General features: G+C 42.6%; 1 protein-coding gene across 2 annotated transcripts; it reads right to left on the reverse strand.

Annotated features, from left to right (window-relative positions):
• Positions 1-99: 99 nt before the first annotated feature.
• srebf2 (sterol regulatory element binding transcription factor 2) lies at positions 100-12,410 on the reverse strand. Of its 2 annotated transcripts, none has more exons than XM_057013857.1 (20): positions 12,074-12,410; positions 8,660-9,048; positions 7,948-8,134; positions 7,707-7,867; positions 7,426-7,578; positions 7,062-7,343; positions 6,845-6,959; positions 6,575-6,726; positions 6,208-6,412; positions 5,929-6,104; positions 5,519-5,768; positions 5,219-5,388; positions 4,969-5,128; positions 4,467-4,584; positions 4,276-4,385; positions 3,840-3,972; positions 3,337-3,508; positions 2,774-2,950; positions 1,961-2,072; positions 100-1,828 (listed from the first exon to the last, which is right to left on the reverse strand). In XM_057013857.1, the coding sequence occupies exons 1-20, from the start codon at positions 12,165-12,167 to the stop codon at positions 1,629-1,631; spliced, it is 3,516 nt and encodes a 1,171-aa protein (XP_056869837.1). In that variant the 5' UTR covers positions 12,168-12,410; the 3' UTR covers positions 100-1,628. The 2 variants fall into 2 exon arrangements, with proteins under 2 accessions (XP_056869837.1, XP_056869836.1); XM_057013856.1 differs by having other exon boundaries at positions 100-1,831; positions 12,074-12,409.
• Positions 12,411-14,010: the final 1,600 nt, after the last annotated feature.

Consider the following 14,010-nt stretch of genomic DNA (forward strand, 5'->3'; position numbering starts at 1 on the left):
ATATAATAGTGGAAACAAGGAAACATTTTCTCAAAATATAATAATGACATGTCTGGATGGGTTATATTGTAATCCACATGTCAAAAATACACAGTAGCAGATGTTTTATGTTTTAATATAAAAAACAAACAACAATTGAAATGAACATGTCTGACAATAAAGCATATTCAAAGGGGAAAAAAATATATTGACAGCAAATCTGTCTGGTAATAATGTTGGGTTCAATGTTGCTTTTCTGCAGCACTTTACCAGTAAGGATCTAAACTGATGAAAGAGTTTAAGACACAGCACAGGTTAAGCTGGAAGACCACGAGCTCTGAAAATCCCTAGGAGCATTAATTAAAGTCATAACAATCTAATATGTATCACAATAATTACTTACTTATTTAAGAAAATAAACCTACTAGAGATGAACTGGCAATTTCCAACCCTCCCAAAAGCAACAGTATCACAATACATCCGTTAAATAAGATAATGAAAGTACAGAAACAGAAATAACGAAGTGCTGCGTGTCAACAATTACAAAAAAAATACAACTTTCTCCATCATTCTAAATATGATGAAAAATGATAAAATATTTTTTCTTTACACAACATCAAGGCCATTTTTGCTTGAGAGTATGACATGACAGGAATATTATTCTTGCTCTTTTAAACATTTGTAACTGAGCGTCTTATGTTTACAAAGACCACAGGAACATTCATGGATGTTTTCTGCCTTCTGCAGCGGATCCTTCACAAATTCAACCTGACCTTTTTTCCAATTGGAAAAAAAAACCAACCCTGAAAGACGAGTCATCTCACGTGCTTGGTTCAAACCATCACATGCAGATTCTGATAGAAAACCATTCTGCGTCTCTGATGCATGTCTTGCTCACAGTATTCCTGTTTTCCTGCATATATACAACTATACAATCAATGTGAGTTTGCATTTAAATATCAGGTGTATGTGTAAAAGCATATTCAAATTTATTGGCTGATTCCCTCAGTTATTTAGACAAAGCTTAATCATTTGTTCCCTATAGTTTTGGGATTTGCCCTAATGTTTTGACTAAAGCACTCTGGAAAAGTAAAATAAAAATGATGCTACACAAACACAAGCATCTCCTAATATGGTCAGTTAATTCCAAATTTTTGTGTGAGGTAGGTAGGAGGAGATCACCAAGAGCTCTGCGGTTAAAAATGGAATAGTATATCTCTGCATCCTATTCCCTTAATTGAGGCATTCAATTCTACTGAGGCATTACACAGTTATTGCAGCACTCAAATTGCTTTGTGCCAATAATGATTGTACAACATGCTCTTCTATAGCTAATCAATGGGCTACTGCGCTGCAATAATATTCAACAGCTATAAGACGATGGTCCCTTTTCCCAGTTTTATGAAACATTTTATCTTTGAGACAGTTTGCTAGATTTTCGTGACTTTAAAAGTGAGCATGAAAAGGAACATGTACTAAAGAGCCACTGCAACCTTCTCTGCAGAGAATCTTGCAACATGTCTCTGTAAGTATACCCCTGGTCTGAATCTGAGGAAATGATATCTATATTACACGTTATTGATGAACGAAAAGCCAGTTTTAAATCTTTAGATGACTTAAAGGACTGAGATCATTTGTTCTCTGTGATTTTAGGAGGCAGCAATGGTCGTGCCCCCGCTGAGACGCAGAAGAATCTGCTGACAGTCCTGCAGTGATCTGCGGTCTCCCACGCGCTCCAGGGTGCGCTTGGCCTCAGCGAGAAGGCGTGCACGATGCCCAGGAGGGGTCAACAAGGGCATAGGCAGGTGGCGGCAGGCCAGCAGGATGGCGTGAGCCCTCTCCCTCTCACCTTCTGAGAGAATATCACACATGAATTTCTTTTGATATGCATATGCCTGTCTTTTTCTTTGTATTTTGCAGTTAAGATCAACAATAACTACACATGACATGTGTGCAGCCAGTAGTGTGGAGTGTCTCATACCAGCAGCGTAAGAGTTGTGTGTCCTACGGCGGAGGTTGTGCTCCAGCAGCTGATGTGTTCTGGTGGGACTGGCTCCAGCCATCAGTCTTACTGTGGTCTCATGAAGAAACACCTACAAAAAAGAATTAAATGTTGAAACAAACATACAAGTGCATCCACTTTGTCTGTACACATTAATTTGAACAAAAAACCCAAACAAACAAGTTTTCATATATTTGATGTAAAGAAAGAATTATTAATGACACAAAAAAAAACATTTTCTGCATTTTTTCGTTTATTAGATATTAAATATGTTGTCACCCCTGGGTGGCGCTATTGTGTGCTGGGAAGAAAGAAACATTAGATTTACTTGCTCAGTAATTTAATTGATTGATTGTGATACATTATTTTTTTCAAATATTATTTCATAAGGAAAACAGACAAACTAAATGAAATGGATTTAGAAAGCAATGTCTCAAAAACCTGCCAGAAATACACACCCACAGTCTTTGATGTGTTAGTAAAGGCAGCTCTTGCCCCTTCTGTTCCACCCTTTCTAAATGAGGAACATTCCACCTGCAGTTTAGTTATTGTTCCTTAATGCAATTAAGTCAAATCTAATTGAGGAGGATTCATAGCAGCCAGAAGATTAATAGGTTTGTAATGAGAGTAAACACTTTTTATTAGCAAGAAAATTACAGCTAATTTTATTTCTCAGTGTGTGTGTGAAAACATGAAAAAATGAACACAGAATAAAGTAATTGCTCTCCATCATATCCTCCACAAGCTCCCTGTGAGTAACCTCCCATACACCACCATTAGCTTTGTATGTACCTTGTGCTGGGCCTGTCTGTAGCACTGTGTGACCTTCCTGAGAGCACTGAGGTCTCTCTGGAATCCAGCCAACTGGGATCCATGAGCTGGACCGGGCTCTCCATTACTGCTGCTTCCTCGCTGCCATATACTTGTTCTTAGAGTCAGCAGAAGGTCACACACCAGAAGCTCCACACCCTTTGGGGAAACGGAAAACGGTTCTGAAAACACTGTGATGCAAACCAGTGAACAGGATTTTACACCACATTTTGGACACATTTTGTCATGAAAAGAAATGGGGCAGCAGGTGCGTGTAGATTGGGGGGGCCTCTGTGCTGCACTGCAGATACATTGCACTCAGGTTCAGGATCATGCAATGCAACTACAATGCACCACAGCCACCTCCTGCCACCCACACTGTGCACCCACACAGCCCCATGGCTGCTTGCCTAGCCCCAACAACGCATGCATCATTTTTATATTTAAATGCATGCTGTATATGCAAATATGCAAGATAGCAGACAGGATTAAGGAAGCACAAGCCAGAGTGAGTCAGTATTTAGACGTTTTTATTTTTACACTACCTTGTTCAGCCAGTTTCCAGACTGGGTGAGCGGTATGGCAACACTGGAGGACATATAGCTGCTGGCTCTGTCACAGTGGGAGAGACAGGAAATGGCTCCTTCTCCTTTCAGTGGGGAGAGACTCAACTGGACCGCTTTACACAGCAGTAGTACAGCTTTGGGCAGAGGATGCCTGAAGCAGAGATGCAGGGGATGTATTATTACCACGGCTTCTGTGTAAGACATGCTACTAATATGAAGGCTACCAATGACTTACACAGGAAAATGGTCATTTAATCAATTAAATACAAAATAAATGCAAATCTAAATTAACACAGCTCAGTTATTTTTTCAGCATCAGATAAATGACATACATAACAAAAGACACACTTATTATTGCCCTGATTTATGTGTAAGTACCATTTATAATACAAAATGTATCAAAAAGGGTCCTTTACTAATTGGCTTTCACATAACATTATTTACAGCCAAATGCTGTCATTCCAACATTTTCCTTCACTTACTCCAGAGTGTGCAGCGCCCTTGGCATCCGTTCTGCTTCTGCCAATAGTGACCTCACCACAGCGTCCTCACCCTGCAGCCAGTGCACAGTGGCCTTCAGAACCAAAGCCCACCATCGGCTCACTGGATCTCCCACTAGTGAAGAGATGACGACAAATGTGGCGAGTTGCGTTAAAAGGTTTTAAAAATTTGCTTTGACAATCTCTGGCGGTTGAAGGCGAAACATTGTGATAAAAATGACACCAGCTCAAATTTGTGTGATGATTTAAATTGCTTTGTGAAGTTAAACAGGGTGGCACTTTCGTTTTATCGGGAACGCAAAGTGAAACTGTGGTGTTCACAGTAATGAAACAATCTGCCTAGTCCTCACGCTCTGCCCAGACAAACACCCAAAGTAATTTGTGTTGGGTAGGGCTTCTCACATCATGAAAGACACACCTGGAATGGTGGTGTGATTAGGCGGAGTCGAGAAGGGAGGGCGAGGAGAAGACGAGTCCTCGGTGCAGTTGTTCAATAAATGGAGAAATTCCAGTGCGCTGGAAAACTCCCTGAAAAAACAAAAGGAAGGTTTGATGACACATTCAGTCACAAGAAAGGTGATGGACCTTTGCAAGATTTGCTCCATTTACCCCGAGTCCTTCTTGTATTTGTCTGCTACGGAGTCGCTCTGTGGTTGGATGAGGGTTTGAACAGCTCGCTCCAAAAGCTTCCTGCAGAAACAGCGGTGGAGCTGGGCAATGGGATCCGCTAGAACAACATCAAGACAAGGTTAAAATAAAGCAGCTTACACCAGGAAAGCAGCATTTTTGGCAACAACAGACAAGCTATATATGCAATAATAAGAGAATATATCTCTGTATAATAGCATTCATCCCATCTTAAAGAGATAAACAGATTCGAATCCCTGAAACCACTAAGAATCTAAAGGATATCTGCATTACAGACTGTGACCAGTAATAATTCAGAGTTAAATTTTCTTTTAAAAATGTTATTTCTCTTCCTGACAATTATCTATTGTTCTTTCAATTAGATTTATGCCCCCAGAATACAGATCTTTGAGGATCTGTGATGCTGCTAAAAATGTGTGAGATGAACTTTTCCATCAAGTCATCTGGTTTTCCTGCAGCTTACCTGGGTCTCTCTGAGAAGTGTATATCTCACAGGTACTCTCAGACTTCACTGACCAATCACAGCTCAGGAAGAACTGCCTACCCAACGGGGTGAAGAGCCAGTGCAGGCAGTCGGGGACTGGTTTGGTGCCAACATTCTCTGCACAGCTCAAAAGATAACTCTGTGGGAGGAAGAGGATGGTGCTGTGTCGTAAATTCCACAAAACTGAAGTACATCACCTTCTGAGTTTCCTCTGCGTTCTTGAACCTACAGGTAGAATGGAGAGGTGGTGGCCTAGCACAGTCCGCAGGGCAGTAGCTGCAGTTACATATATCTGTGTGAGCTGTGCAGGAGCCATCTTGGCTTGCGCACTCTCGCTGAGGTTGACAGCGCTCAGAGACAGAGACAAAGCCCACAAGCTACTGCGCTGGGGCAGGTTTCCTATGGAGAGACGCAGACAAACAAGCACCAAGTTTAAAACCTACCAACCTGCGCACGACTGCTGATGGTGCTGAAGCACAAGCAAGAACCGTTGGTAGCACTCGGGCCACGTTCTGCACTTGTCACTTGCCTGTGAGCTGCAGCTGGCTCAGCTGATGGTAGACCAGTGCTGCGTCCCTCGCACTTGTCCGAGCCTCCTCCCCTTTATACTTTCCCCCAAACTGATGAACCAGCCAGCCGAGAGGTGTTGGCCGATGCAATAAGTAACGGATCACATTCCAGGACAGTGAGCAGACAAGGTCCACTTTGGTTGAGGGAAGGGCTCTGGTCAAGACGGACAGGCACGTCTCCAAACTGGCCATTGCTGCTGTGTAATGTCCCTGCAGATGAGAGCAGTCAGGACCAACAGTGAGGTATTCATATGAAGCAGAAATGGACAGGAGAGCTGAGGGTGATGGTCATGACACGCAAACAAAAAACTTACATTTAGAGATATTTTTCTTCTCTAAACACACCTGATAATAAACGCTGTGTGCTCACCCTGTTAAGATGCTGGTCAGCTTGTTTACGGTGTCTCCAGAATGACACAGATTTTGGTGAGTGAAGGGGTGTGATGGGCTCCCAAAGGTAGAGCACCCTGACACAGCCCCACACTGCTCCTACGCCACTCAGCACCCACACCATCACCCACGGCAACAGACAACGGAGCCAGGAGGCTGGGAAACAAACATGCAACAAGGACCTTGGTTTCAATACCAGCATTCAGATCTTACAGTTGTGCATTACACCCTGGAAAACAGACAGTCTAGGCCTGCTCACCAAAGTCTTGTGTGTGACTTGGAAACCAGACAAGTGTTCTAGATGGTCCATGGCCTGAAGAAAAGCTGGTGCTCCCTGAAGTCTCAGTGTCCAGCAATGACGGCAAGGGGTTAAGTGACAGGCAAAAAAAAGTCAGGGCACAGAGGAGCAGTCGAGAGTGGTCCATCACTCCAACTGAGGGAGGAGAATCTGGCTCGCTCTTTAACTGGAAAATGATAATGAAATCAGTTAGGGAGAATAAATGAACACACTTTAATAGAATAATTTACACAATGCCATTTTTAACTTAACTCGAATCGCGTACTACTTCACAAGTGTGTGTTCTAACGCTGACATGGCGCGTATGATCCTGCATTCATGTATTTACCTGCTCGTGGTCCAGTAAAGGACTGCCTGGTTCTGAATCCACGCAAAAAGGGGAGAGCTGGGGAGGAGATCCAGAACCAGAGTCAGAGGCAGGAGGTGACATCACCACTAACTCCGGTTTCAGCTCCATATCTTCAGACAGTGTCACAGGCTCTGAGATAGACAGAAAACAGTTTAGGCTTTTTGGTCTGTCTTAGGAGCTAATGTGATACATGTGGAGATCCAATCCAAACAGTGACCTACAACAAGGCAGGTATCAAGTTACACTCACTATTCTTCTGGTTGGCCATCTTAAGCGCCATGTTTTCCTGTCGTAGTTTGTGGTTGACCTGCTGCAGGTACTTGATGTAATCAATGGCCTTCCTCAGCACTCCTGACTTATGCATCTGTCGTGAAAGGTAAATGTGAAAAAGAGTCAACACAGAGTCACATGAAGACTCAGTAATCAGACCAAAAACAGGAAAAATTAAGTATAAAAAAACACCAACCTTGGCATCATTGCCCATGACCAGGTTCCTGAGTTCCACTATCTTGTCATTGATGGAGGACCGGTACCTCTTCTCAATGATATTATGGGTTGTCCTCCTTTCACCCTCCTTCACTACCCCTCCTGGACCCACTACAGCTCCTCCCCCCACTGTATGAACCTGTTCCAAACTTCTAGGGACATTTGTGCAGTGGGAGGAACCTTGTAGCTGCTTGATGGGCAGTTTGTCTCCCCCTCCCATCACCACAGGGACAGTAGTTAGGATGTTGCTGCTCATCAGCGTCTGGACACAGAAGGAGAAGATCGTTATTTTTGTTTTTTGGGAGGATTGGGTGTAAGCGAAATATGTTTAGCAAGCTATTTACTGGGACTTGAAGAGCTGTGTTTTGAATGGGCGTGGTTAGGGTGGTGATTCCCGTAGGACTCGGCATGGTGGAAAGCACCTGTGTTCCGTCTGGTTTGAGGGTTGTCAAAACTAGTGAATCTGTCTTCAAAATCTGAGGCTGCTGGACAAGAACCTGACAAAAAAAAGGATAAATGAATGCCTTAAAGTTATTTATAGGTACTTTAAAACCACTGCTAAAGAAATCCTTTTTTTCTTGCGTGTTCAAAGACAACACGTGGGATTTATGTCGACGTTTCTTACAGGGACTTGCTGCATCTGCTGCTGCATAGCATGAACTGCGGTGGGAGCTGTGGAGAGGGTTTGGATGGTCTGACAGGCTGGTGTAAGGACACGTTGGTGCTGGATGGTAACAGGTTGCATCTGAGGGGATGTCACAATACTCTGCATATGTGGCTGGAGGACTGAAAAAAAGCAGATGAGTAATATATAATTCAATGAAAAAAGGACTGTGCACTAATTTTTTCTTACTCTTTTTAGTTACCTTGGAAACCAGGGGATGGACTGTGGTGGCAGATGACAGGGTTTTGGATCAATCGTCCATCATTGGAGGTAATCATTACAGTTTGGGGTGCCTGGGTCTGGATTGGCAGAGATGTCTGGCAATGGGTCTGGACCAAAGTGTGGATTGGGAAGCTTTGGGTCTGCACAGAGATCCCCTGTGTGTGCATCTGTGTTTAATTAAGGATAGATAATACAATAAAATGACGTGCAATAGAATAGAATTTCAACTCGTGTTTTCTCAGTTTACACTAAGTTACTGTCTGAGGTACTTCGAGTGTCAAAAGAAACATTTATTATTATGGACAGCACATTAACAGAAGATGATTTCAAGACAGATTTTAAGAAAAGCTCAAGCAGTAGGCCACTGTTCATTTACAGGGAAGTAGGAAACAGTTAAATGTAAAAGCACTGTCCAACATTGCGTCAAACTAACTGATGGAAGCAGCTGAATTCTGTGTTGCAACTAGAAAAGAGACAGCATGACAATTCCTCATCATAATTTCAGTTGCGATGATATCATAGTATATTTCTTACAACACACTAAGATGCCATGAGAGGTCTCAACCGATTGTTACGATCATATTTCTATGTTGTGTTATTGTTGCTGATCACTAGATGAGTAAAGCTAAATTTGCTACCTATGTTACGGACACAACTTCTGTGCAAGTGTCAGATAGACACCAAGTTGATACCTGGATAGTAGGTTGGGCTGTCTGCTGAAGCTGTGGCTGGATGGCCTGGACCATCTGAGGCCGCGGCTGAAGAAGGGGCGGGCTACGGGTCACCAGCTGTTGCCCTGAAACAGCAGAGGTGGTAGGAGATGGGGTTTGGACGGGAGTAAGAGGAGGAGTGAGGGGCAAAGGCTGTGCGGAAAGGGTCTGAGAGGCGGGAAGGTTAACGGTGGAGCTCTGATAGACAGCAGTGGTCGGAGTCTGGGGAGCCTGAGGCGTCTGAATGGCCTGGATTACAGGCTGTGAAGTGCTGCTGGAGCTGGCACACTGCACAGAGCCCGCCGGTGTCATCTGGTCCTCCATCAAGTCTGGGAAATCCCCCACTTGGTTGCTGACAAACTGCAGCATCTCTGAAAGCACATTGTAAAAAAAAAAACCCCATTAAACTACATGGAACAGCAAACAGAAGCAGATCAACTAAATTTCAACTGTATAATTTTTTACAGCGTGTTCAATTTCAATAGGAGAAAGTAAAAAAAGATCTTCAATATAAATACCACTCATAGATTTATATATGGCAAAATGATTTACAATTAATTCACCTTTAAACTCTGCCCTTGGCAACATCTAATCGCTATGTGTCCCAAAAGAAAGAAATCATGAATCCCCCACAAATGTTGGCAAGGTTGCAGTCATGCAGATAATACTCAGAATTATCACTGTTGCTATCTCCCAAAAGATAAGAAGATGCGTCCAAACGGTGAGATAAACTGGCCTTGGATAAAACACAGAGCTACTGTTGTGGTCACACCTCTGTATTCAGGCTGTTAGCCTTGACACTTGACAGAAACGAGGAGATACTGATACTGCAGAAAACAATAAAACAATATCCGACATCATTCTGTAAAACTGTTAAGGGCACCAAAGGAGAAACTCAAAATCATTTCTTTTGTGCCCAGGACTGGCCCACATTTTCATGGAAACTCACAGTTAAAAAAGGAGAAAGATATGAAAGTATGTGCAGCCCAGGTGGGGCCAAGAGGGGAAATTCTACACATGAACCACACACATGCGTCATCATTGATACAACTTCAGTCACCAAGGACAAGCAATGGCCAATTAGGTTGCAGCCTTGACCCAGGTGGCTTGTCTAGTCCAGAGCAGGACTAGACAAGCCACCTGGCCTCATGCACTGCTTCCCTGCATGTGCCCACTGTGCAATCTGATACTGTGGAAACACAAGGAGCGAACTGGTACCAGGATATCAAACCATTCCAATCAAATCCAGGAACAATTTAAGGTTCCAATGTGTTATCTTTATCAGGTAGCTAATTTCCATGAAAACCTTGAAACAAAGAAGCAAAGAGTTGGTTTATTACCGTGGTGTGTTTTTACTTTTTCCCCCTGCTACAATGATGTTTAGTTACAATAAAAAATATCCAGACTCATCGCATGTGGAATGTACTCTTTTGTTGTTGTGTAACTACAGCACGGGAGGCAGATTTTTGTATTTGCATCATGTCTGAGCCCTGAACTAAATCAAACTCAATATTAAGCTTTGAATGTAGCACTATAATAATGATAAAGTAACCACTCCTATAGCAGCACTTCTGACTAGTGTGTAGAAAAAAGCATTAGCGCGTCTAAATTTCTGCACAGAGCTGCTTTTCATGCAACATCACGAGGTTGTGAGCATCAAATGATAAGCGTTCTGACTAAAATACAGACATCCTTTATATGCAAGCACATTATGTTGGCATATAGAATCTAATGTTTGCCAGAGAGTTCTGCACCCTGAGTGTGTTAAATAAGCTAGTACAAAGGATAGATGAATCAAATGGGGGTGTGGAGCTATGGTGATTGGTTTTCTAGGTTGCTGGGCAACAAAAGGTGGTTGCATAACGTGACCTGAGTTGCTAAGAAAGTAATTGGTGGAGGAGGAATGTTTCTGATGAATTGGGTTACACGGGCCTCAACTGCTCATTTGACTGTTGAGAGTAAACCTGCTGTCATACAGAATGAACGCCTGCCTTATGTGTGGGGGGGGGGGGGGGGGGGGATTTCCACTTTACATGAATGCTCAAGGGGAGAAATGAACTAACCAAGTGTGTTCTAAGGCAGAGCCACCAGTTTAGATGATAAAGCTTGCTGTTTTTCTCCTCTTAATTGCCAGAAATATGCTGCTTTGGTCTTGTTAAGCAATCAAAATGTTGATTTCACACTATTGGTTGTAATACTGAGGCATCTAAAATAAACACACACACACACACACACACACACACACACACACACACACACACACAAACACACACAGACACACACACATTTATAACATAATATAGAAACAAATGCCACTGAGCACATTAGGAATAAAACAAAGCAATCTTTAATAACTCAAACATATAAAGTTTTAGAGCTTTCTGCATCCTGCTTGACAAGTTGCTGTCTGCTTTTTACATACCGCCTGTGTGAAATCAGACTACACAACCAGACACCGAAGGCAACAAAAGTTGCCAATTGTAATAGACACAATCCTTCATTTGCACTACACAGCCAACGTGACTGTTCATCTCAGCCGACACAAACACACGGCATCACCCATCAGTTCGGTCTGGTGACTTAGCGTTCAGCAGATTTCCACCCTAATGGAAATGTGGTGAGTCTGCACTCCAACATTCCCCTAAAATCCCCATCCTTTCATGATGGGCCAAAAGGCGTTTTGATAGCAGAACCCTCACGCTGTCGGTCTTTACAGCTCTGACTTTTGACATGAACCTTCTGCATCATGTACAAATGAATCCACAGCAAGGGCTTTGAAAAGACAGAAGAAATTAAAGAGTCCGATGTTCCTCAACAAAAATCCTTTAATTAGTGTAAGATTTCCTTAATGCAGTGCTTCATCTCAAGGCCACAGTAATAATGGAGGTCCATATCCACATCTGACCTCACTTTTCACACAACTTCCTGTTAAATAAGACTATTTAAGGTTCCATTTAAAAATAAAATTCCATATACAACTCCACCTGATCACGTTCTTTCTGATGTTTTGGATTGAGTTTAAACTTTTTTTAGATCCTTATCGTTTTACATAACTGAATAAATGTACAATGAGGAATGTCAGGAGATTTAATGCAAATGGTGTAATAAATATAAAACCCACCATGTCAACACTAATCATTAAAGGTGCGACATATAAATGCAAATATAACACAGACTATAAGATGGTATGCAAGTTGAATTTAATACTGAATTACCCAAACCTCTTCTGTTTTTAAAGGCGGCTATGAGTTGAATATTTTAAATTCCGAACTTTAGGACAGATGTCACATAAATAAGCTCCCTGCTGAGCAGCGTGACAACTGCGTTGCTATCAATAACACCGGAAGTGGCCCGACCTCAACTTAATGAGACAAATAGAACAAATAACCATCTCACCATCAATATCTCCTAGTGTGAACTCGTCGCCCAGTTCTGCTAAAGTCGTGTCCATGTTGTCCACTGTGGAGATGTGGTACTCTCCGTTGTCCATCCCGTCTGTCAGCGCTTCACCTCCCCGGCTGTCACCGGAGGGCTGCGTCAGGAAGGCAGCCAAAAACCAGAGGCGAGGCGCACGGCGACGCCTTCGATACCCCTGATCTGATGACCGAGGCTATTCTTTATCGAAAAAAACACAAACACTTCAAGAGAGGCGCACGTCCACTTGGAAAATCGGAATCACAGAGGTTTACGGTGAAGACGACGCCATCTTGCGTTACGCTCATTACGTCATTCACAAACATAGCCCGGAGGCGAAGGCGAGCCGTGATTGGCCAATGCCCTGGTGTTGTTGTCATGAGACCAGTCACCATCGTCCAATGAGAAGGCCGGATTTGCCGTGGTCTGATTGTACGTCAAGTGTCAGACGCTTCTGTGTTATTTGAATAATCCGCGCCCCCTACCTGCATGGAAGCAGCAGAACAATCACAAGTTGGCACTGGGAAAGACTCAGCACACTAAATTTACCTTTAATTGATGTTGAAGGTAAACGAACATACAGTTGTTAACTATCGTGTCATCCGTCCTTCTGTAATAACCGTTTCCCTAGTTTCTCATTACAAAACTCTTACATTTCTAACATACTTCCCCAATCCTTTATATGTACAAATCTTGTAAAGCATTTATAACCAAGAAAGATTCAACATTATAATTGAAGATGTTTATTGGCAGTTAATTCATATATATTTCATATATATTGTTTACATTGCATATCGAGTCACATTAGAAAAGGTTCTGGAAATATTCTCATGTGAATGCAAACAGGAAAATAACAAGAACACCAGAATTATTCCATTATAGAACACTTTTTGGCTTTCTGGTCATCAAAATAAACATCAGTTAAAAACAAATGTTATAGGCTGGTGAGATTACTGTTACAGTAAAAGCATGAAAATGATTAAATTAGACAAACCAACTGTAGGAAATTTGTGTCGTTCTTTAAAATGATCTGCATTTATGATTGTACAGCATCAGTTTAGTTTTGACGGAATTGTGTCAGATTTCATACACTATAAAAAACATACAAACAAAAGTAGGAATCACAATTGTACAGTTGGTGCAGTTAAGCATCTTTATTTGACGCACCCAGAGACCAATATAACTTGATGCAGCAACATTTTAGGTCATAGGTGCAGCAGGGCTAGCAATATTTGTTACACTTGCCACTATACGTGCAGCAGAGCAAGCAATATTGTTACACTTGCCTCTATACGTGCAGCAGAGCTAGCAATATTTGTTACACTTGCCTCTATACGTGCAGCAGAGCTAGCAATATTTGTTACACTTGCCGCTATACCTGCAGCAGAGCTAGCACAACATTTGTTACACTTGACACTATAGGTGCAGCAGGGCTAGCAACATTTGCTACACCTCCTGCGCATATAACAGCCTTCACTCCCAAGGTGAGTCCTGCAGCTCCTCCCAGGCCTACAGCGACTGCGCCAATAGCACTTACTTGCTGCAAGGTATTGAAAGCAGCCTCGCCAGTGCTGGAAGCTTCAGTACCTGCTGTCATACAGAATGAACGCTGCCTTTTGGGGGGGGGGGGGGGGGGGGGGGGGGATGGGGGGGGGGGGGGATTTCCACTTTACATGAATGCTCAAGGGGAGAAATGAACTAACCAAGTGTGTTCTAAGGCAGAGCCACCAGTTTAGATGATAAAGCTTGCTGTTTTTCTCCTCTTAATTGCCAGAAATATGCTGCTTTGGTCTTGTAAGCAATCAATATGTTGATTTCACACAATTGGTTGTAATACTGAGGCATCTAAAATAAACACACACACACGCACACACACACACACACACACACAACACACATATATTTATGACATAATATAG

This window comes from Takifugu flavidus, chromosome 18, assembly GCF_003711565.1.
Source record: "Takifugu flavidus isolate HTHZ2018 chromosome 18, ASM371156v2, whole genome shotgun sequence".
In the NCBI taxonomy this organism is placed as follows: domain Eukaryota; kingdom Metazoa; phylum Chordata; class Actinopteri; order Tetraodontiformes; family Tetraodontidae; genus Takifugu; species Takifugu flavidus.